The sequence below is a fragment of the Adiantum capillus-veneris genome, chromosome 15 (assembly GCF_014529385.1).
Source record: "Adiantum capillus-veneris isolate H3 chromosome 15, ASM1452938v2, whole genome shotgun sequence".
NCBI lineage: Eukaryota > Viridiplantae > Streptophyta > Polypodiopsida > Polypodiales > Pteridaceae > Adiantum > Adiantum capillus-veneris.
The window spans coordinates 710,418-734,594 of record NC_140945.1 but is presented as its reverse complement, the minus strand read 5'-3'; the positions used below and the strand labels follow the sequence as shown (position 1 = coordinate 734,594).

The window sequence follows — 24,177 nt, the reverse complement described above, 5'->3', positions numbered from 1 at the left end:
CACTTCCAATTGTGATGTTGAGTATAGGGCAATCTTCATAGCTACATCTGCGTGTGTATGGCTCATATGCAGTTGGGAAATCATTTTTCTTTTTGGTCAAAGGTTAGGTAGGATGGGCCCTCTTAAGAGTCAACCCTTGCATCCTTGAATGAAGACTTAGATGAATAATATCCTCTTGTAGGAAGAGTAGTATAAACTACTATCATTTTTCAAGGGGGTGCCTTATCCACCTCCCCTTATGGCCGATTTGGGTATTGAACAAGACACAACCAACATCATCCACATTGACAATCAAAGCGCATTGGCAACTTGCTAAGAGCCCACTTTTTCATGATTGCAAAAAGCACATCGAGGTGTGTTATTACTATGTCAGGGAGAGGCTCTCAAGAGGAGAGATCAACTTGGCATATGTTTTGACACTGGACAACCTTGCAAATCTACTTACAAAGGAATTGCCTTGTAAGAAATTCAAACCTTTCTACAAAGCTTTGGGTTTGTTTCCCTTTGTGGATTGATCATGTTCTTAGGGCATGGCACTTCCCTATACACTATGTGCCGACAAAGTGCAAGGTAAATTAGGTTGCCTGAGATCCCCATTCGTGGCCTCACCATAGGATATGTGTAGATGGGTATAGGTGCTTTGACACCAAGTTGGAAGTCTTTCGATAGTTATGCTACTCTATGCCTAGTCAACACTCTTTGTTGGTTTATGCATTGTTTTTTGCTCAATTTTGCTTGAGATTTTGATCGCTATATATATCGGAATATTTTGACGACCCCTTTAGTTTGCTTACCGCACTCTTTTGCATTGACATTGCAATGATTTTGCTGAGTGTTCTAGTTGAAATTTTCATTTTTGAATAGGTTCACATACATTTCAACATAAATTCCTAGTCTCACTCTCTTGTATTTGCTCGTGTCAGTTCTTGAAAAAGATGTCTCTTTCATTGGTATCATAGCACTAAGGATGGCCTCTTCCTTTATTGTGCATCCCGATCTAAGAGACTCCACCATCACAAAGACAAGATTAAAAAATGTCAAAGGTTTCTCTCTTTTGCAATCAAGAGATTATTTGAGGTAAGAAAGAAAGAAAAAGATGTCATAATTTTGTTGTAAGCAATGTTGGCAGAACAAAAGGTGCCCAAAGAAAAACTATTACAAACTTCCATAAGCATTTCAATTGACAAAATAGCAAAAATGTTAAGCAACATTCTTATCATGCTCCAACAAGACTAGCAGACAACTAATGATATTGCTAGCACTAGACATCGAATGAAATAAATGGCATAGCATAATAGGGCGAAAGAGTTTCAATGAAAAAAAGGTAATGGCACTGTGTTTCGAAGTAGCATGTTGGGACAAGCTTAACAATGAGTTGAAAAACTATGATATCAAGGCCATCAACGAAAGGACGGAAATTGGCATTGCTCGTTTCCAAATGTGATAGCCAAGATTTCCTAAGTAGAGTGCAAGGGGGAGGTGATGTTTCTCATTTCTAGCGCAAGAGCATTCAAGATGTAAATGGGTCATGACAAGTGCTTGGAAAAGGAAGGTTAGGTTGAAGGCCTCCATGGGGTGTTCATGATGGACATAAAGACTTATATATGTGAACACTTCCAACACTACAAAGCCCTCCCAAAACCTCCTCTCAAACACAATTTTCACAATATTTTTTATCTTTAGTTAGAGATATTTAATCTCATAACCAAGGGTATTTTGGGAATTTTGGACAATTTGAATTTTGAAGGGCATTTTGGTAATTTTCCCCGTTCCAGTCGCCTCTTGTATGCGTAGGCACACTAGGTCGAGCGAGCTCACCGTGTTAATCGCTACAGAAGAGAGAAGTATGAGAAGTTGGAGGATTGCTGCCGGGGTCATTCTGCCTCTCGTCTTACTTCTCGTTTTCCTGTCTCACCAGGTATTTTTTCTCTTCTTTTTCTCTTTGCTTTGAGCTTTTTCCTTATGGTCGAGAAAATGCAGGCTGCACGGGAAGGCCAGAGCACAGAAGCGGAAGTCAGGGAGGAGGTTACTCACAAGGTTTACTTGGATATAGAGATTGATAAGCAACGCTCAGGTACGCATCTGTATAGCTATCTATACGAGAAGTTTCCTTGCACTGTTTGTTGACATGAAGAGTCGCACATTCTGATGTACCATGCCCACACCACCTCCCCACATTGCTCCCCTTGTTTTAAACTTGCAAGTTCCCATGGAGGACTGAAATTTGCTATAGAAAAATCACTATTGGGTATGCGACATACGGGTGGTGTTTGAGCTGTTTGTACCACCTTCAAAGCTCTACTTGGTCAGCCATTGCTTTGGCAAGCGCTCTAGTATGATGCTCCAACCTCCAGTTGACTGGCCCTGAGATTTTGGGCTGTTGTCAGCTAAGTTCATTGAGTAGGCATCATATAAGTATCCATTTTACTCCCTTGAGGTCAAAAAAGTCATAATTTGGCACCTGCTTCGTTGAAGTAGAAAGAAGTCCTAGAGCCGTTATTACAATTGTGAAAAGTGTAGTCATGTTCCTTGCAATTGAAAGTTCAAAGACATCTACAAAGGAAAAAGGAAGCTTGATGGTGACTGTAGCGTCATTGATTCTACCGAGGACTGAGTCAATGTGGTGAAGACCCTGGTGTCTAATGAACCACCCAACTATAACCACCATTTGGCACCAGTGTTTAAGGTGCCAAAAGTGGCAGGGGAAGATGGATGGAAATCGTTCGAGGAGTCAAAAAGTGGCAGTGGTAGATAGATGGAAAGCACCTTACAAATTGACACATGTGCATGTACCCCTCTTGTCTGCAATGGCCAGTTAGTACACCTAGTGATGACGTGTTCAACCTTTTGAAGGTTGTAAGAGCAATGGTATAACACTGAATGTAGTACACCTCTTGTATCCAACCCTTGGCCTCATGAGAAGCCATCTAAGTGATCTATCACTCTTGAGAGAGACTCGAGAGTGGAAAATGGGTCCCTTCCGCCTCTCTTACAGTTTGGTTGTGCCGTAGATCTGCATTATTTTTTGGGGTGCAATATCCATACATGTTAGAGTAGATGTGGATGATTTTGGAGGCACAGCCCAAGGGTTTTACAGTCCCCTGACTTCTATGAGTTGCTACTACAGGAGGTTTCTTCACTAGTCAAGTAGCTAGCACTAGACATTGTGATTTCACTGCATGGTCCGAGGTGGACACAGCTTTTGGCAAATTTGTGTAGGTTTCTTATAGCTAGGGAGCTTCATTACCATTTCCTGATTAGAGTATCTTATCTATTGATGCATCCGATGGTTTGTATGGGATTTCTTCCCATGATCTCATTGTATATTTGCTAGGGTTTTTTCCATATTTCTTGTATATGGACCTATGGTCGATTTTATGTAATGCGAAGGGTCACAAACCCCACTTTTTGCTGTGTGTGTGTGTGTGAGAGGGAGAGAGAGAGAGAGAGAGAGAGAGAGAGAGAGAGAGAGAGAGAGAGAGAGAGAGAGAGAGAGAGAGAGAGCCCTATCAGGTTCGAGCTACATCTTTGTAAACTTGATGGCCATGTCCACTCCTATACGTCTCGCTTGTATTGCCGAGCTGCCATTTGCCCTCTTGATGCTCTGTGCCTATCAATCTCGCATGCCAGGCGAAGTTGCCACATGCCACAATTGGCCGATGGGCATTGATAGGCACAGTAGCATGCCCAATCATGCGACTACAACTCCGTCACCACTACAACCCATGCTACTGCAACCTCCAACGTGACCCCTTGGTAGTTGATTTCTTCCATTTCTCTGTCTGTTAGGTGCAGCGGAATGATTGTTTGCGCTTTGCTCAAGATGAGTGCTCCGAATTGTGCTCAAGGTTCCTTTTGTTCTTATGGAAGGGAGAGCCTTCCGTTCTTAATGGAAAGTGCTATGATCACAGACAAAGTGAATGGACATTGTGGGTGCAAGTGTATGAGACTGAGAGATAGAGAGAGAAGAGAGATACGACACCAGAGACGTAAAACCCCTCCTCCGAAGGCCCCACTCTCGTTGGCTAGACCACCGAGAGTGGTCTACTTATGATTGCACAATCTGGTACAAATGGTATGCATGAGATTGATGCAAGTCTAGGCTATGTCAACGATGACGACGGTGATGACGAAGTCGACCTAAGGGCTGAAATCTGCAATCTTTCTACCGCTGTCCAAAAACGCTTTGGGCTGAAATCTGCAAATCTTCTATCTGCTGAATTCTGACTCTATGTCGGTGATGATGTCGGTGACGACGATGCGACGACAACGCGCTGAAAACGCAGATGCTGAAATTTGCGTTTTTCGGGCTGAAACTGTAAACCTGGCGGAAACTGACCATGCGGCGAGGAACTGCTGCGGGAAGGTGAGATCTGCGAGGTTCGGGACTTGATCTGCGATGTCTGACTGCTGAAAACTGAAAACGCTGATCCTAGGGCTGATTCTGTCGCGATAGATCTGCAAAACGCTGAGGTTACTGGTAGATGCAAAAACGCTAGGGTTGAAAATGGTGTTTCTGTCGCCGCGGTTCTACAAATGCAAAAACGCTAGGCTGATCTGCTGGGGTCTTGTCGCCAGGGATCTGCAAGGGCAAAACGCTGGCTGATCTGCTTTGTCTTGTCCAAAAACGGTAGCCAAGTTGCTGGGGAGCAAAAACGCTAGAAGCCTTTGGGGTCCTGCTGAGAAGGTGCCTGTTGAGCATGTGCTCCTGCTGCCTCTTCTGCCATTGAGTGCTAACTTGGGTTTGCTTACATACAAACTTAGCAAAATTGCCCTACCTACTTTTGTTGGAAAGTCACTTAAATTAATAAGTGAAAAATGTCAAAAATAGAGAAAATAGGCTAAAATCACTGGAAAATTCGCCTAACTGATTCTAATGGATTCTGATGGGAATACTAATGAGCATGCTGTGTGCAACCAGAGGATATGCATCTACACTAAGTGATTGGGCATGCACGGTCTACGAATAGACTCACAAAAGTGCCAGATCACTTCTAATCTAGACTCGACTGGACTGACTGAACCGTGATCATGCTGTAGCTTGTCCACGGACACACGGACACATAGGGTTGGATGTGTCACGTGACATCCCCTCCTTTTCAAAGTGAGGTACTGATACCGAACTGTATGGCGTCGACGAAGATCGCCAATAGCATCTGGAATCCTGGAAGGGACTCTTCGCCGGCCCACTCTGATGTGTGGGTCGTGCGGTACTTGAACTTCATAAAGGTCTGCAAAGTCTTCTTCTTTGGGTTGCGCCGAAAGCGACACAAAATCTCTTGTGGCTCCTTCAATGCTTCAACTTTGTCGAGGGTCATGCTTCTTTCTTCTTCAAGAATCTCCATGGCTGAAAATTCCTGAAACCACTTCCAACACAAAACCATGAACATACCTATTCCATGTAAAGTGAAGGGAAAAAATCTTGTCGTCTCTAAAGACTGTGTATGCAATGTAGATGAACATAGAGACAGAGTGACAACCCGTACATCAAACACATGTAAACAATGAGATCGAATATTTTCTGTTTGATCGAAATCAATCAATTGTGGCAAATCACAATGGAAATGCCCATGCTTGGTGCTCACACTTTCATGTGCTCGTTCGGAAACTGTGTCATGCCAAGGAAGAGACATGGAATGTGACTTCCTGACATACATACTTTTCAACTTTTCACGAAAAATCCGCATACATTCGTGCTCATCCATGAGAGAAACGTGCTTAACATACAATATGTCATGCCTAGGAAAAGGGATCACATAACGACGTTGACTAAAATACAGGAAACGATCACGAATGAAACACTCGAACAATGCGTGCGTATCAATCATGCGAACACAATACTTCCTGTGAGTGTTCTTTGGACCCAGGCTCGAGAGCAAAGATCGATCCTTCCTGAATGATCGAATCGTCGTTCTTTGGACCTCGACTCAAAAGCCAAGATCGGTTCTTCGTGATTGATTGAATCTACAACGAGGTTAGCTTCGCTAGAAAAAGCATCCACTAACACATCATCCTTGTGAACAATCACATCATCTTCATGCAACTCATCATGCTTGTGAGAAAACACATCTTCATCATGCAAATCATTATGCTTGTCAGTGTCATCCAAATCATCATGCTCATCATTATCATCCAAATCATCATGCTTATCTTTGTCATCCTAATCATCATGCTTGCCATTCAAATCATCATGCTTATCATCATCATTCAAATCAATGTCATTCAAATCATCATCATGCTTCACACAATCATGCAAATCCTGTGTATCATGCTTTGGAGAAGGGAGTCTCCTTTTCCCGAATCTCTTGCATCTGTGCCTGAGCTTGAGAAAAGAGTCGCAAGAACTCTTTCATGTGTTGGTCGCTCTTTTCTTTGAGGGCTTTGTTCTCGCGATCAAATTTTGCTTGTCTTGCTTTGTTCTCTCGATCAAATTCTGCTTGTCTTACTTTTTCTTCCAAGTCGTACTTACGCTCTATGGCTGTCATATCTTCTTCGTAGTCACGATCTATGGCTGCCATTCGTTCTTCATAGGCCTTGCTTTCTGCTTCTCTTTCTGCTTTTCTTTCTTCGCGGTCTAACTGTCTTTCCTTAAACAACTGCGTCAACTCCTTCATAGGAGTTAGTGCAATCCTTGACGTAGATGGTGAAGGGGGAGGGTCGGAAAAACCTCCTGGTGGGGAAAATTCTTCTTCGCCTCTCTCATGCTCATCACCTCCAAGCGAAGTATCCATTCCGCTTCGAGTGATGACCATTCTGAAGTCGTGGGTTCTTGTGGTCTTGGGTTCTTAAGTTCACGAGGAACTTGGGTTCTTGTGGGTCTTGGGTTCTTGAATTCTCGAGGGTCTTGAGGTCCTTGAGGTTCTTGAGGTTTTCTTTCGCTTGCAAACCGTGTTTGAGAAGGATCTTCTCTTCACCCGAGTTCTGCTCTTTTCTGCGGGCGCACCCCTTGGCGGCCTTGCGCTCACACCAATGTTGCTTTTTCCCACCCCACGTCGATTGGCCGGCCGCTAAGTGCACGGTCCGCTCTCAATGAGTGAAAAGAGGCACAAGGGGAGGCTGAACAAGCCCTTCTTTCCTGGGATTCCTGTCACTCTTCAAAAACACGATTAGGAATCGACACGCCCAAGCGAACTTGGGTTCGTGCGACCTCAACAAGCAAAACAAATTCTGTGATTCTTGTGGTTGTTTCCTTGAGTGATACAGAACATTGCCAAAGCTCTGATACCAATGTTAGGTACAGCGGAATGATTGCTTGCGCTTTGCTCAAGATGAGTGCTCCGAACTGTGCTCAAGGTTCCTGTTGTTCTTATGGAAGGGAGAGCCTTCCGTTCTTAATGGAAAGTGCTATGATCACAGACAAAGTGAATGGACACTGTGGGTGCAAGTGTATGAGACTGAGAGATAGAGAGAGAAGAGAGATACGACACCAGAGACGTAAAACCCTCCTCCGAAGGCCCCACTCTCGTTGGCTAGACCACCGAGAGTGGTCTACTTATGATTGCACAATCTGGTACAAATGGTATGCATGAGATTGATGCAAGTCTAGGCTATGTCGACGATGACGACGGTGATGACGAAGTCGACCTAAGGGCTGAAATCTGCAATCTTTCTACTGCTGTCCAAAAACGCTATGGGCTGAAATTTGCAAATCTTCTATCTGCTGAATTTTGACTCTATGTCGGTGACGATGTCGATGACGACGATGCGACGACGACGCGCTGAAAACGCAGATGCTGAAATCTGCGTTTTCCGGGCTGAAACTGTAAACCTGGCGGAAACTGACCATGCGGCGAGGAACTGCTGCGGGAAGGTGAGATCTGCGAGGTTCGGGACTTGATCTGCGATGTTTGACTGCTGAAAACTGAAAACGCTGATCCTAGGGCTGATTCTGTCGCGATAGATCTGCAAAACGCTGAGGTTGCTGGTAGATGCAAAAACGCTAGGGTTGAAAATGGTGTTTCTGTCGCCGCGGTTCTACAAATGCAAAAACGCTAGGCTGATCTGCTGGGGTCTTGTCGCCAGGGATCTGCAAGGGCAAAACGCTGGCTGATTTGCTTTGTCTTGTCCAAAAACGGTAGCCAAGTTGCTGGGGAGCAAAAACGCTAGAAGCCTTTGGGGTCCTGCTGAGAAGGTGCCTGTTGAGCATGTGCTCCTGCTGCCTCTTCTGCCATTGAGTGCTAACTTGGGTTTGCTTACATACAAACTTAGCAAAATTGCCCTACCTACTTTTGTTGGAAAGTCACTTAAATTAATAAGTGAAAAATGTCAAAAATAGGGAAAATAGGCTAAAATCACTGGAAAATTCGCCTAACTGATTCTAATGGATTCTGATGGGAATACTAATGAGCATGCTGTGTGCAACCAGAGGATATGCATCTACACTAAGTGATTGGGCATGCACGGTCTACGAATAGACTCACAAAAGTGCCAGATCACTTCTAATCTAGACTCGACTGGACTGACTGAACCCTGATCATGCTGTAGCTTGTCCACGGACACATAGGGTTGGATGTGTCACGTGACACCGTCTCAAACTTCCAGCCTACCTTAACCCAATCATGTTGTCATATTAATAGCTAGTGGCAGTCTCAACATCATTCATTAGATAAAGGTTGATGTTTTTGTCAAAGGTGTAGCAGAAAAGGGTGAATTGGGTGATGATCTCGTCTGCAACCACGAGCAAACCTCCTCTTGGGACTAGGCAGCCAATGGATCTCGGATCTAAAATGACAAATCTATCTCGGATCTAAAATGACAAATGTGCTTAAACATGTCCTATGGCATATGGCCCACCGTATCGACATCGATAGAAAATCTTGCAATGCAACTTGCAGATTTTTTATTTTTTTATTGTGGGGAGGGGGCAGAGGGAGAATAAAGCGCATGCATAACGCCATATAGAGAGGTCGCAGGGCGTGAGAAAAACAATAGAGAGAGGGTGAGCATAAACTCAAAAGCGCGCGCGAGAGAGAGAGAGAGAGAGAGAGAGAGAGAGAGAGAGAGAGAGAGAGAGAGAGAGAGAGAGAGAGAGAGAGAGAGAGAGCCAAACGTTGGCAAGCTCTGCTAATCATTGATATGCAAAATGCAAAAGGGGAGGGGGGGGGTTCTCCCTATATAGGGAAGGCCAGAAAATGCCCTACCTCTGCTAGAAAACCCCAAGATTCAATAAATAATGCCTAGCTCCTAATAATTGTGAAAAGTCACTGAAAGTGACTATAATTGCACACATGAATAGGGAAATTGCAGAAGTTGGAGACTTTGACCTTTGGTAACCTTAGGAACAAGGGTCCCGCCTCATACGAGCGAACCGGATGGGCACAATTGTGGAATGCACTGCCAAGAAAGAACGTCTACCTTAGGTATGGCTGGGTCCAAAGCCCTCACCCCCTAATCTGTTCTTGGGAGATATTGGAGCTACCACCGGACATGCATTTTTTGAAACTTAACACCTCCTCTCAGCTCTTGGACGAGGAACCAATCCAAGGGAGGTGGCATGAGAGGATAATGCCGCTTGTGGTAGAGGTTTGGTGAAGATATCGGGAGGATTATCAGATGTAGGACATTACTCTAGTCAAATAGAGCCATCCGTGGTCTTCTCAAAATGATATTGTATCTCTATATTCTTGGTCTGGGCATGAATAACTGCGTTCCTCACACAATGGCTATACAACTCTCATCGTCATGACTCACATGTAGCAATGAATAACTGCGTTCCTCCCACAATGGCTATACAACTTTGATCGTCACGACTCACATGTGTGGATGATAAGGCACCTGTAGGCTGTTTCTTACTGTTCCTTAGCCAAAAGAAAAGGTGTAACTTGTAGTTGACCATCGTCCATCTATCTCCCAACCTAGTGATCCATTTGACTTGGGAACTAGAGCATGATGTTGCATTTATCTTAGGCTACAATGTTGCTGTATGCCCACGGAAGTGTAACAATGCGTGTCGAACACGCTTACAAACCATTTATGCAAAGATGGTTCCACTTGACAAACCTTAATTTGTTGGACTTGTTTGGACATGAAGTCTTGTGAACAAGTACACACAAAATCACCGGCACTAAATCCCTTAGATTTTCTAGACAAATGTTGGCTTTGAAGATGTACTAGTAGCATGTCCATGTGGCACATAGATTCATGTGCACATGAGACTGCACGTCTAGACAAGTTTGTTAGGTTAGGTTTTCTGCTAGTCGTAATCCTCTTTGCATGATTATTTGTACAAGGTATTTGTGGCAGGTGCTCTGATGCTTCTACGGGCATCCATCAACACTAGCAGGCGGCTTATGATAGGAGTGTATAACCGGCCTGTACAACGTAGAGGGCGGTACTATTTCAATTACTTGTTAACTTTACACAGAGCACTTAGAAGGAAAGAGAACACAGTTGCGTCCAGCGACTAGAATGTCACTGCGCACACGAGACCGACACCCTGTAGGCCCCAAAAACTGGCGCCCCTTTCGGTATTTCTTTATTCATTTAAGGTAGACGATCCGACCACTTAGCACAAGCTTTTACAAAGCTGTCCAAACCTCGCGAGGGCTGAAAACGCAGGTTTTCGACTTGATTTTGGCAGCATAACGGCGCAAAAACCCTTGTAGGTCAAAAGAACTTGTCTAGGGCGGATTCCCTCGCTATCTGGAAGCTTTCTGGTGAGCTGTCACAGAAATTCAGCGGGTTGTAATTCTCTGTTTTCACTGCTGGGTGCCCAAAAGCCTGTACACACATCCCAAGGCTCTCACGAGGCTCCCTGGTGTTCCCTTTTGCAGTTTAAGTGCGAAACCCTAAACCTGCAGAAAAACACAGCAGGCTGTAATTCCCTGTTTCGGATCGTTTTTAGGGGAGCGAACACGCCTACGCGTGTCCCAAGGGCTCCCGCACACAATGGGACAGTTCCCCTGTGAATTGGATGAGTTTTCACGCGAGAAAACTCTCCAAACTCACAATCTTTCGCGATGGAACTGTGCGTACCTGTGGGAGATTAGCAATTAGCTAATCCGGTTCCTGTTCAGAAGGCTCTTGCCTTGGCAAACGTGCATAAACCCCCAGAACTGTACATGTTCATCTGAGTAGCCCAACTAGTGGGGCATTACCATATGTGCCAAAGGGGAGAGAGAGATGCACGAGAGCAAATCATCGCACTACATGAGACAGAGGAGAAGGCAAGCTTTCCATTAAGGCTGTAGACCTGTACCCACTACTCACACACACTGTAGGTCACTTATGAGTAAAAATCAGCCCTCTCTCTCTCTCTCTTGGGTGCCTCCTCTTGCTGAGGTGTCCTACAGAAGTGATCTCCTCCTGCCAAGTGTCCAGTTTGCCCCTTTGAGTTAATTCCCTAGTTCCCACTGACTTATAAAGTTGTGACTTTTCGAGTGGCCCAGACTTCATTTGGCGCACACAGGCTTCCATACTCATCAGAATTCAGTGCTAACTGGCCCAACCAGTCCCAGACTGACCGACCTAGACTCTTGATGCGAGAAACTTGTTCGGCCGCAGCCGTTTCACATTGGCCATGCAATGTCCACTTGCACCTTTTCAAGGGTTCCGGCAAAACAAGTAAATATAAAAATAAATAAAAATATCTAGTACTTATTTATGGAAGGCAACAAGAAAAATACACCTCCTAGTGACACACCCCACCCTTGAAATACTGCAAGCGACCTCGCTTGCATGCCAATAATACATGCGGTATCTCTTGATATCACACATATTCTATGATGGGAATCCAAGATATACATGCTTCCGGAAATGTAGCGTTGGACGATTAAACAATCCCACCAACCTGGCTACGACACATATATCAAGCATAGAAGTCTTCTAGTGTACTCTCAAGCACAAACTTCTCTAGCTAAATTCTGTATGGAAAGAGTAGATACAATTTCTTAACTACTCTCTTGAGCATCATGAACCATGCTCTTGCCTTGCTTCAAAAAGGCTACTCAAGTCACTGTGGGTTCCATCTGAAAGGCTTCAAGATACAATTGCAATAGTTGAGGTGAATCAACCAATTTAGACTCTTCCATCCATTTGGCATCCAACGATGGATAGTTCTTGAACTTCACCAAATAGCGTCTTGCAACTTTTCCTCTAACCTTTCTTTCCTTATGTGCCAATATCTGTTCAGGAACAAGGATCTCATCCAATTCTTCCACTTCGGGTTGTTCCTCATCAAGTATATTCTCTGGCACATTACCAACAAAGGGTCTTAGAAGGCTGACATGAAAAGCATTATGTATTTTCCAGCCTTCTGGTAGCTTTAACCTGTAAGCTGCATTGCTGATTTTTTCCGAAATCTGAAAAGGACTATAATATTGCATACTAAGCTTAGGAAACAAGCCTTCCTTGCCTTTCCTTTTCCTTAACTTGGCCTTTTCAAAGCGCAACAGCACCCAATCACCAAGTGAAAATACAAGTTCACGACGGTGACGATCAGCAGCTTTCTTTTGCTTAGCCTGAGTCTTCTCAAGAGCAATCTTTATCTTCCTGTATGTTTCATCCATATCTTGCACATACTTGTCTGCCTCAAAAATCTTGTCCTTAGTCTGCAAAATGGGCGGGACTTTCTTTCCTCCTTTCACTATCTGAAATGGTGCCTTACCTGTTGATGTATGCACAGTGTTATTGTAAGCATATTCAACCAATGGAAGATGGTGTTCCCAAGTTGCCTTGTGCTTTGACACATAACATTTGAGCAGGTCCAGGACAATAGAATTTGCCTCTTCTGACTGTCCATCAGTTTGCGGATGAAACGAAGAAGAGAACTTTAGCGTAGTGCCCATATTCTCAAATTATGCTTTCCAGAAAAGACTCCTCATACGTGGATCCTTGTCACTGACAATTGACTGAGGCATCCCGTGATATTAAAGATATTGCTCATGAATATCTTGACCATGTGTTCTGGCTTTATCTTCTTCTTCACAGGAATGAAATGGGCCTGTTTACTGAACCTACAAATGATAGTCCAAATCCCATCATTGCCTGTTTGTGTTCTTGGAAGATCAAAGATAAAGTCCATTGCTATGCTTTCCCATGGCCTATCAGGGATCGGCAATGGCTGCAACAATCCCGGTTGCTTTTGTTTGTCAAATTTGACTTTTTGGCATGCTAAGCATGATCTTACAAATGTGTGAACATCTTGACGCAAAGCTGGCCAATAGAAGAATGCCTCAACCCCTTTTACTGTCGCATCAATTCCACGATGCCCAGCATAAGGTGGAGCGTGACTTTCCATCAAAATCTTTGGCCGTAATTGTTTAGTAACGCATAACTTTCCATGCATCATGAGAAAGTCATTCTTAAGCATATAGTGCTCATGATGTTGCCCATCAACAAGCTGGTCATAGATCCTTGCAAAATCTGAATCTTCAGCATATTGTGTCCTCATTCGTCTAGTTCACAATGGTACGGAATTGACATTGCTGAAATTTGGGGCTTTTGTGACAACGCATCAGCCACCACGTTCTTTTTGCCTTGCACATGCACAATCTAAAAATGGAACATTGACAAGATGTTTGCCCATCGCATGTGCTTCTCAGACAACTTCGTCTGTGTGAGAAAATATCGCAAGGTTTGATGATCCGTTTGGACAACAAAATCAGCCCCTAGTAGATAGTGTTTCCAACTAGTGAGAGCGTGAATTACTGCCATCAATTCTTTCTCATAGACTTGCAAGTTCCTTTCAGTCTTCAAAAAAATTCTGCTCTCATATGCGACTACTCAGCCATTCTGCATTAGAACTGCACCAAGACTATGGCCACACGCATCACATTGAACCACAAAAGGTTTGGAAATATCTGGCAAAATGATTATCGGATTTGAAGTCAACTTCTCGTTCAAGTGTTTAAACGCTAAAATTTCCTTGGCTGTCCACTTGAAAGTAACTCCTTTTCCTTGCAATGCATGGAGTGGAGAAGCAATCTTAGCAAAATTTCGGATGAACCTCCTGTAGTAGGAACATAAGCCTAGAAAGCTTCGAATGTCATGTACGAACTTCAAGTCTGGCCATGACCTAATTGCTTCCACTTTGGCAGGATCCATGCGTACCCCATCCTTTGAAAACAATGTGCCCAAGGAAGTGAATCTCTTGCAAAAAGAATTCACTTTTTTTCGCATTAATGAGTAGCTTGTTCTTACGTAACTTATTGAAAACTGCAGTCAAGTGATCCCTATGCTCCTCTTCAGACTTCGAGTAGACAATCATGTCATCAAAGAAGGTACCCACGAAGTTTCTACGTGGTCTAAAAATTATGTCCATCATTCTATTAAACGTGGCAGGAGCATTTGTGAGACCAAATGGCATGACAAGAAACTCATAGAGACCAAATGTTGTCCTGAACGCAGTCTTATGGACATCTTCTGGCCTAATATGTATCTGATGGTAGCCACTCTTTAGGTCTATCCTTGTAAACAATGACTCTCCCTCAAGCCGATCAAGAATGTCATCTATCCTCGGTATGGGGAACCTGTTCTTGATGGTATTCTTATTCAAGACGCGATAGTCAATGCACATGCGCCATGAACCGTCCTTCTTCTGCACTAAGAGTACAGGCGAACAAAAAGGGGATGAACTCGCTGAATCAGCCCCTTCTCTAAAAGCTCGTTGACCTGACTCATAATCTCTTTCTGCTGGGCTGCACTAACCCTGTATTGTGGTCTATTCGGTGGACTAGAACCTGGCACAAGATCTATGGTATGATCCGCAGGTCTCTCAGGAGCTAACTCCCCTAGCAAAGAGTCCGAAAAACAATCACTGAAACCATAGTTACCCGGAACGCGGAACGGGAACGGCGACGGGATCCCCGCGGAACGGGGGAATGGCTAGGGGTTCGGAACGGGAACGACGCGGAACGGGAGGTATAAAAAACACCCAAATAGTGCATTTTTTAGCTTCTTGTGTTTAAATACAAGGAGTATTAGAGTGCTTTGACTCTAATACTCACAAAAAACTCGTTTTGAAGACCATTCAATCTTGCTATGACTAGATGATGTGAGAGAGAGAGAGAGAGAGAGAGAGAGAGAGAGAGAGAGGGAGAGACTCGAGAGAGTGAGAGGGAGAGGGAGAGATTTGAGAGAGTGGGAGGGAGAGGAAGAGAACTTGATGGCTTAAAGCCTTGAGCCTTGAGAGAGTGAGTCTTGAGAGGGAGAGATCTTGAGAGTGTGAGAGGGAGAGAGCTTGAGCCTTGAGGATTAGCTTGTGGAGAGAAAGGGGGAGGGGGGTGCATTTTATGAGTGCTTGAGGCCTTGCACACTTCAAAAAGAAGCCCAAACATTTACTTCAATTTTTTCAATTTTTGCCAAATTTGTTTGTAGCCGTTGGCCGTTCCAGGGGCATTCTGGAACGTTTTGGGGGTGTTCGGAACGTTCCGGAACGGCCGTTTCGGTTTGCACTGCCACCCCGAACGTCAAACGTTTCGGGACGTTTCGGAACGTTCGGGAAGGGAACTGTCCCCCCGGAACGCCGGAACGGGGGCTAGGGGGCGTTCCCCGGTAACTATGACTGAAACCACTCAAAAAAGTTGACTTGTCTTTATCTAAGGTAGACAAATTAGATACAACTTTAGGTACTTCTTTTGCAAAGATTAAGTACGCAGAAAGATGATTCTTTATTACAGATGAAATAGCAGAAACAGAAACAACTGGAATAGACTCGCCTTTAAGCTTTACATCAAGGACATGAGTCTTTCCTCTATGTACAAGGGTAATCATTTTGTTGTAAGTATCCACCATAGCATGTAACCTGTAACACCATGGGATACCCAGTAACACATCACAACCCTCAAGTGGCATAATATGAAATTCTTCCGCATCCACATAACTTTGAATGTGTAGACAAAGCTTCCCCAAAATGGGAGTAACGGGCTCTGAATGACCTGGGCATGCCAAACCTGCTTCCCTTGTCATACCCATCTCCTTTGCACGAATGCCCAACTTTGATGCCAATTCTGGTGATATGAAATTTGCACAGGCTCCTGGATCAAAGAAAACCAGCACTGTCTGGTCTCTAACTTTGCCCCAAGCTCTGCACAGCTCCGTGGCATCTGTGTTTGGCTGGTCTCCAACCAAATCTGGAACAAGTCCTGCACTCGGCTTTGGCTTCTTCCCTTTATGGTCTGACTTGTCATCCTTATCCTGTGACTGCTTCTGTGGGCATTCATTTGCAAAATGTACTTCCTGTTCACAAATATAGCATTTCTTGACCTCCCTAAGAGCTTTCCTTTCTTCAAAAGTTTTGCCAGAAAAATGCCTTTTTTGTCCTTGTCCTCGTCTCGAAGAAGATTTAGACTGCTTCTTGGACGTATCAGCTTCTTCAGTGGAGTGCTTCTTTGTGGGAGGCTCAGAAGGCTTTGCTGCAACATTGCCCTTGGCTGAAAACTGTTTGCCCTGGGACCCTTTCTTGTGGCTATTAAATCCATCGGAATCTCCCTTCGACAGATTGCTGGCCACTCTTGCATTCTCTATCAACTGAAACATATTCATGACAGTAGTCTTTGTGCAGTAGTCCCTGATTTTCTTGGGCAATCCGCAACAGTACTTCTCAATCTGTTCTGACAATGGCACAAACCTGTAAGAGGTGACTGGCAACAATGCGGCCCAAAACTCTTTATTGTACTCTTCCAGATTCGCACACTGTTTAGCATTCAACTCGTGCCATTCTGTCATCACATCCACTTCAAAAGTGTTTGTCAGCCCTGCAGGCGCAAAAAGCTGTTTGAATTGGACCCACGTTGTTGGGGCTTGACCCCGGTTCAACAATGCGGTCCACCATTGAAGCGCATTCCCTTTCAAGAAAGTGGCAGCCTTGCATATCTTTGAAGATTCCGTGAAGTTTCCTCCAGCATAAGCTGCATCGAACTGCTGTATGAAGGTCAAAGCCTTCAATTGATCCTGAGTTCCTCTGAAAGTTTCAAACTTCACTCCCTGCCCACCTTCCTTGTAATCCTTAGGCTAACTCAAAGGAGCCACATTATCATAAACAGGTGCCTGTAAGAGTGCCCCATGATTGTTCATTCCAGCACTCGCATCAACTGTTTTACCTGTCATATCTGCATTTTGTACGTATGGCTGCGAAAACCAGCCATACCAAATTGTGTTTCAGGCACTCGAAACTTGCCATAGGCACCCTCAAAACCTGGTTGGACACCCATGTTCGCGTACATAGGGTTACCCATGCCTGCTTGCATTGTCCCAAACACATTCCCTGGCATATAACCTGTGGAAGGTTCAGCCATAGCTTGAAACACTGAACCACCTCCAAAATAACCATGATAAGTAATAGGTAATGGAAGGGTCTGACACATAGCCTGTTCATTACTCCCTTGACCATTCACAAACGGTTCTTGTCCAGCTAAAGCAAGTTGCTTTGGATCATTGGACACCGCTAGTTGCTCAACCACATGGGCTTTCCCTCGAGCATCACGAGTCCTCTGCGCATTGGAAATCTCCTTCTCCTGCAACGGCGTAGTCATGCTCTTTGTAGGAGGCTGAAAACCGTGTCGGAGGCTGTAAGAACTCCTACATCCTTGGGTTGTTAGCCAACTGCTGAAACATGTCCATGCAGCAACGCAGATGAGTTCTAAACAACCTGTCCTCTTCTTGAAGAGTTGAAGGAATTTTCTCTGTGCCATGTGAGGAAGATCCCTCTTCAGGTACTTGGTCTCTCTTCTCTGCCATATCGACAAGCACTGTGTTGCTTTCACCCACAACAATCCACGCTGCACTTTTTGAAGAAAAAGTGACTATCTTGTCGATGGAACCATATAACCGGCCTGTACAACGTAGAGGGCGGTACTATTTCAATTACCTGTTAACTTTACACAGAGCACTTAGAAGGAAAGAGAACACAGTTGCGTTCAACGACTAGAATGTCACTACGCACACGAGACCGACACACTGTAGGCCCCAGAGACTGGCGCCCCTTTTGATATTTCTTTATTAATTTAAGGTAGACGATCCGACCACTTAGCACAAGCTTTCACAAAGCTGTCCAAACTTGGCGAGGGCTGAAAACGCAGGTTTTCAACCTGATTTCGGCAGCATAACGGCACAAAAACCCCTGTAGGTCAAAAGAACCTGTCAAGGGCGGATTCCCTCACTATTTGGAAGCTTTTTGGTGAGCTGTCACAGAAATTTGGCGGGCTGTAATTCTCTGTTTTTCACTGTCGGGTGCCCAAAAGCTTGTAGACACATCCCAAGGCTCTCACGAGGCTCCCTGGTTTCCCCTTGCAGTTTAAGTGCGAAACCCTAAACCTGCAGAAAAACACAGCAGGCTGTAATTCCCTGTTTCGGATCGTTTTTAGGGGAGCGAACACGCCTACGCGTGTCCCAAGGGCTCCCGCACACAATGGGACAGTTCCCTTGTGAATTGGACGAGTTTTCACACGAGAAAACTCTCCAAACTCGCAATCTTTCGTGATGGAACTGTGCGTACCTGTGGGGGATTAGCAATTAGCTAATCCGGTTCCTGTTCAGAAGGCTCTTGCCTTGGCAAACGCGCATAAACCCCTAGAACTGTACATGTTCATCTGAGTAGCTCAACTAGTGGGGCATTACCATATGTGCGAAAGGGGAGAGAGATGCACGAGAGCAAATCATCGCGCTACATGAGACAGAGGAGAAGGCAAGCTTTCCATTAAAGCTGTAGACTTGCACCCACTACTCACACACACACACTGTAGGTCACTTATGAGTAAAAATCAGCCCTCTCTCTTTGGCGCCTCCTCTTGCTGAGGTGTCCTGCAGAAGTGATCTCCTCCTGCCAAGTGTCCAGTTTGCCCTTTTGAGTTAATTCCCTAGTTCCCACTGACTTATAAAGTTGCAAGTGACTTTCCGAGTGGCCTAGACTTCATTTGGCGCACACAGGCTTCCATACTCATCAGAATTCAGTGCTAACTGGCCCAACCAGTCCCAGACTGACTGACCCTAGACTCCCGACGCGAGAAACCTGTTCGGCCGCAGCCGTTTCACACTGGCCATGCAATGTCCACTTGCACCTTTTCAAGGGTTCCGGCAAAACAAGTAAAAATAAAAATAAATAAAAATATATAGTACTTATTTATGGAAGGCAACAAGAAAAATACACCTCTTGGTGACGGAGTGAGTTATGGTCTAGATCTTGCATAAAACGGGTGAGTCGTACGGGAGAAAACGTGTCATTTACTGCTTCGAAACTATGTGCACCTTTGTACATTTTTATCCAAGCCGGATTGCGAAACTGGAGGTAATCAAGGGATTAAGAGCCCCTATCAGCAGGAGTGAGCTATAGTCTAGATCTTGCATAAAACGGGCGAATCATACGGGAGATATGTGTCATTTTGTAACAGACTTGGGCACCCCAAGTCTAGGTTCTGTACCTCATGCTAAGCTTTGGAAAAAGCTGCTTCTTTCCCTTTTGTTTCCTTCGGCATGCCTTCTCAAAACGTAAGAGCACCCAATCGTCTTCCTTTAATTTCAAGTTGCGACAATGTCGATCTGTCGCCTTCTTGTATCGTTGTAGAGACTTCTCTAGAGCCTCGCGGACCTTGGCAACAGCAGTGTCCAAGTCCCTCGTGTACTGGTCGGCTTCAAAAATCTTGTCTTTAGTGCTGAGAAAGGGAGGAACTGTCACCAGCCAGTGGCAATTCCATTTTTGTTTATTTTCTCTTTCTTTGGGGAATTTCGTTTGTTTTACCTTTTGGAAACATCCCTCTGGAAATCTAACTGCCCTGCATTGCATAGCCAGTGTGGAACTGTTCAGAGAGAGTCTAGGCGTGAGGGCTAAAGAGCACTAAGGTTGGACAAGGACTATGGTTAGCCAAAGTGGGGTCATTGGCTAGCCAAAGCGGAATCCTTTGCTACATAGGCTACATTTCAGTTCTGGGTGTGGCTGCAGTGTACAAAGAGGGTCAGATGACCTAGAAGAATGTAATGGCAGAAACTCCTAAATTTTAGGGACTGCTATTTTTGGACGGCAAAATGTCTTCGCGTCATTACGTGCAGTTTGACATGGGGATCATTTTGTTACTCTGTGGCCAAGTCAACAGAGGGTGCAGGTGAGATATTTTTAGACCCGAGGGTCTAAAGTGGGAAAATGCACAAATGAGTGACACTTGGCACTCTGAGGCCAGTTTACTACTTAAAGAGAAGGCAAGAACGTGATTTTCAGCTGTGAGCTCGTTTTTGAGTGCTGTCATAGGTGGGAGAGCTTCAATGGAGTGCTGGCTTACCCTCTATGTACAGTGAGGTGCAGGATGTCATGACCTGCACACCTCTCACTGCTCTCTCTCTCCCCTATTCTTTATGGTTATGCCCCTCTAGTGGGCTCATCAGATCGACCATGTACAGTCTTGTGGTTTGATGCTCTATTGCTGAGGCAAGAGCCTCCCTGAACAGGAACAGGAGTAGCTAACTGCTACTCCAAAGCAGGGAAACGAGAGGGTGATAACCTCTCAAGTAAACACACAAAAATCAGCACTGTTTTGGGACTGTTTTGTGCTCGGAATCATGCCAGAATCAAGGGGCACGTAGTCCAAGGCATTGGGAACAGTGCAAGGACAATTGACAGCTGAAATTAGGTCAAAAACAGGTCCTAACCAGAAAATACAGCGGTCTGAAATTTACTGTTTTGCAGTCGTATGGATGCCAGATGCATTGGGAACAGTGCCCAATTGTTAGAGAACACTTCTGGGAAGTGTTGGGGCTCAAAACAAGTGAAAACCAGAAATTCTAGCGAGCTGTAATTGCTCTTTTTGAGTTGAAATCAGAGGGTTTTTGTCAGTCGAATCAAGTTCCAGTGTTGGGAATTGTTTGGGGTCAATTTTGGAGCCGTTGTGTTGCCAAAATTTAGCCAAAACAGGTGTAGGTGTTGTATTGCTGGATACAGATTAGGATTCCCGGAACTTTGATTTTTGCAGGTTTGGGGTTGTTTCGATGCCCTAAATCCTTCCAGATTCAAGGGGCAACTAGTCCAAGGTGCAGGGAACAGTGCAGGGGCTACAGAGAGCTGAGAACAGAGAAAAACCAGTCAATAACCAGAAATTACAAAGGCTGGTTATGCTCTGTTTTGGTCAAGTAAAGGTGGAATCGGGACAAGGACAGTAGTCTCCTTAGGATTCCCTACTTGCAGACTGTTTTGGGCAAGGTTCTGCGTCGTTATGCTACCCAAATTCCTCCAAACAGGATAGAAACTGCGGGATACATGTTAAGAACCGAGGGATATAGGTTTAGTGCTATCAGCACTCTTTGTACTTCCTCTTAACTGTAAAAGAATAAAGAAATACCGAAAGGGGCGCCTATTTAGGGGCCAATCTAGTGTCTGACTCGCATACAGATACATTCTAGCATCTGTATCCCATTCCCCTCTCTTGTGTCATTATAGCACAGGTAGAATAGACGACTAATAATGGGTGAAAGCTAAATCAAGGTTTGAAGTAAAGTCTACCGCCCTTTTTGAAGTTAATAGGCCGGTTACATGGTTCCATCGACGGGATTAAATCACTTTTTCCTCAAAAGTGAGCCTTGGTCAGTTTGGGTTAAAGACACAGAGAGAGTTTGGGATGACCTTGAAAACACAGAGAGTTTGAAAGTAGATCGAGTGGATTTACAGGTGAGAAAGGCTACGAGAGAGTCTTTCTTTATATACAGGTGAGAAAGGCTACGAGTCTTTCTTTGGATATAGGATGGATGGCAACAAGGAAGAGAGTTCCTCTTCAGAGGATAGACAGCCTATTCCAACTGCACATGAAATTGACGAGAGTTCAGGCCAAGCAGAGAAAGCTTTGCAGGTTGTTACTGCTGTGATCATGTTCAAGCAATTGATGGAGAATCCAAGATTTATGGAGTTCATACAATCTTCATCAATGCCACATCAAGTTCAAGGCAGTTTTGGCATGCTAGGAATAGTGTTTAGGGGTATGCAAGGCATGGTGCCCAACCCCATGTATGCAAACATTGGTTTGCACCCAGCATTTCAGGGCACACAAGGTCAGTTTGGGGTGTCACAAGGCAACTTGGGTATGGCTGGTTTTTCAATCCCATTAGTGATTATGACACCTGGACATCAACATGTTACTGGCCAGGGAGTACAGATGGCTCCCACAGGTGTACCCATTATGCAAACTGTCTCTTTTGACAATTTGGAGTCAATGGATAAGCTAAAGCCATACAAAGAAGATGATCAGTGAGTCCATTGACACATTCAATGGCTTTGATGAGAGGACAAAGGTTTTCTCTTTCCTCGAACAGTTTGACAAAGCATTTGTTGGAAGGAGCATTTAAAGTCAAGAAAGCTGCCACTTTTCTGAAAAAAAAAAAGCAAGTCAGTGGTGGAATACACTGTTGTTACAAGGACAGACTCCTTCCACTTGGAATGATTTTATACAGGTACCGAATTAGCTAAAGGCTAATTCAAAATAGGTACAGGATGATTTAACAAGATTTCTTGCGAGAAATCTCGTGTAAATCAAAGGGCAAGTAGTCCTACTGATGCAGAAGATCAAAGGCGACGAATTGGTGCGATTGGCACGCAAAACAGAGCCCGAAAGAAGAAAATACAGCTTGCTGTATTTTTCTGCAGATTTAGGGTTTTGACCCTATTTGATGCCTTTTTGTCCCAAGAGCTTCGGGGAAGCTAGAGGACAGTAATACAAGTAATCTGGAGCATTGTACGAGCTAAAAACAGAGAATTCAGCGTGCTGAATTTCCAGGACAGGTTTGCAAAAGTGCTCTATTATGCGTGGATAATCACTTGGATATGTGGATTTTTGGTTGTGAATACAGTTATGTTGCCAAAATTGGGTCAAAAAGAGAATTCTCAGCCCAATAAAAGTGACAGCATAAGGGTAGATCACAGGTTAATCTCCAAAGATCAAGATGAAGAGCAGAGCAAGATTGTTTTCGATGCTCAGTATGCAAATTAGTGATATTGCATAAAGGTTGAAATTGCATGAGAGTTGGAAGATTCACAATGCGTTTCACGTGAGTCTTCTCAGACCCTATGTGGGTGATGTGCCAGAAGATATGCCAGCTGAAGATCAGCTGGAAGTCGAGGAACTTGACGAGATCTTGGTCCCGGAACAGGCAATACAAGTGCAAGGTGCTGTTTGGCAAAGTTCAAAAGCTATCCACCTCTGGATGTCAAGTGGATGGAAAAAAGTGAACTTGCAGAGTCACTAAAAGTATGGGAACTTAAAACCTTGGTTTGCAACCTACCTTGACCCCTTGAGATTCAGAGCTACATGGATTGTCAGTGTGACAATGGCTTCTGAAAGAAATGATGTACATGTTACTAACAGTGAGCTCAAATGAAGTGCATGTTACATGAATGTTAGAGCTATACAGATTGTCAGTTTGGCAATTGCTCTTATGGAATGTCCAAAAGTTTGTTTAGTGCTATAGAAGTGAGTATTTCTTGTCCGTTTGTCAAGGGTACAACAATTGTTTCTATTGAAGAGTACATGTGTAAGTGCATTCTTAAACTGCTGGTTTGGGTATGCTCGAAAGGTTACTGGATCCAACGTGTACTAAAAGACCGTGGCAAAATGTGACGCTTCCATTTTGTCATTGGAAAGTTATGGACTCAAAGCAATGGCAGAGTGTGCCGCTTCCACTACGTCATTGGGACAGGGTTCACACGCAGGCAATACATGTGTCAACGAGTTGTTGACTTTGAGCATGTATGTGTCGTACATGTGTCGACACGGTGTCCGGACACCCGAGTGCTGACTGTAAGCATGTACGACATAGGTGCAAACGAGGACGTTTGAGATTTCAAGAGGAGGGTATGTCACCAGCCAGTGGCAATTCCATTTTTGTTTATTTTCTCTTTCTTTGGGGAATTTCGTTTGTTTTACCTTTTGGAAACACCCCTCTGGAAATCTAACTGCCCTGCATTGCATAGCCAGTGTGGAACTGTTCAGAGAGAGTTTAGGCGTGAGGGCTAAAGAGCACTAAGGTTGGACAAGGACTATGGTTAGCCAAAGTGGGGTCATTGGCTAGCCAAAGCGGAATCCTTTGCTACATAGGCTACATTTCAGTTCTGGGTGTGGCTGCAGTGTACAAAGAGGGTCAGATGACCTAGAAGAATGTAATGGCAGAAACTCCTAAATTTTAGGGACTGCTATTTTTGGACGGCAAAATGTCTTCGCGTCATTACGTGCAGTTTGACATGGGGATCATTTTGTTACTCTGTGGCCAAGT

General features: G+C 44.4%; 1 protein-coding gene across 1 annotated transcript in view; it reads left to right on the top strand.

Moving 5' to 3' along the window:
- The first annotated feature begins 1,759 nt into the window (after positions 1-1,759).
- Positions 1,760-24,177, top strand: part of LOC147440149 (peptidyl-prolyl cis-trans isomerase CYP19-4-like) — a 48,626-nt gene continuing 26,208 nt past the window's right edge. Inside the window, exons 1-2 of the mRNA XM_086529925.1 lie at positions 1,760-1,918; positions 1,981-2,074. Coding sequence (XP_086386051.1) covers positions 1,787-1,918; positions 1,981-2,074 — 226 coding nt within the window. The 5' untranslated portion in view covers positions 1,760-1,786. The remainder of the gene's footprint in view (positions 1,919-1,980; positions 2,075-24,177) is intronic.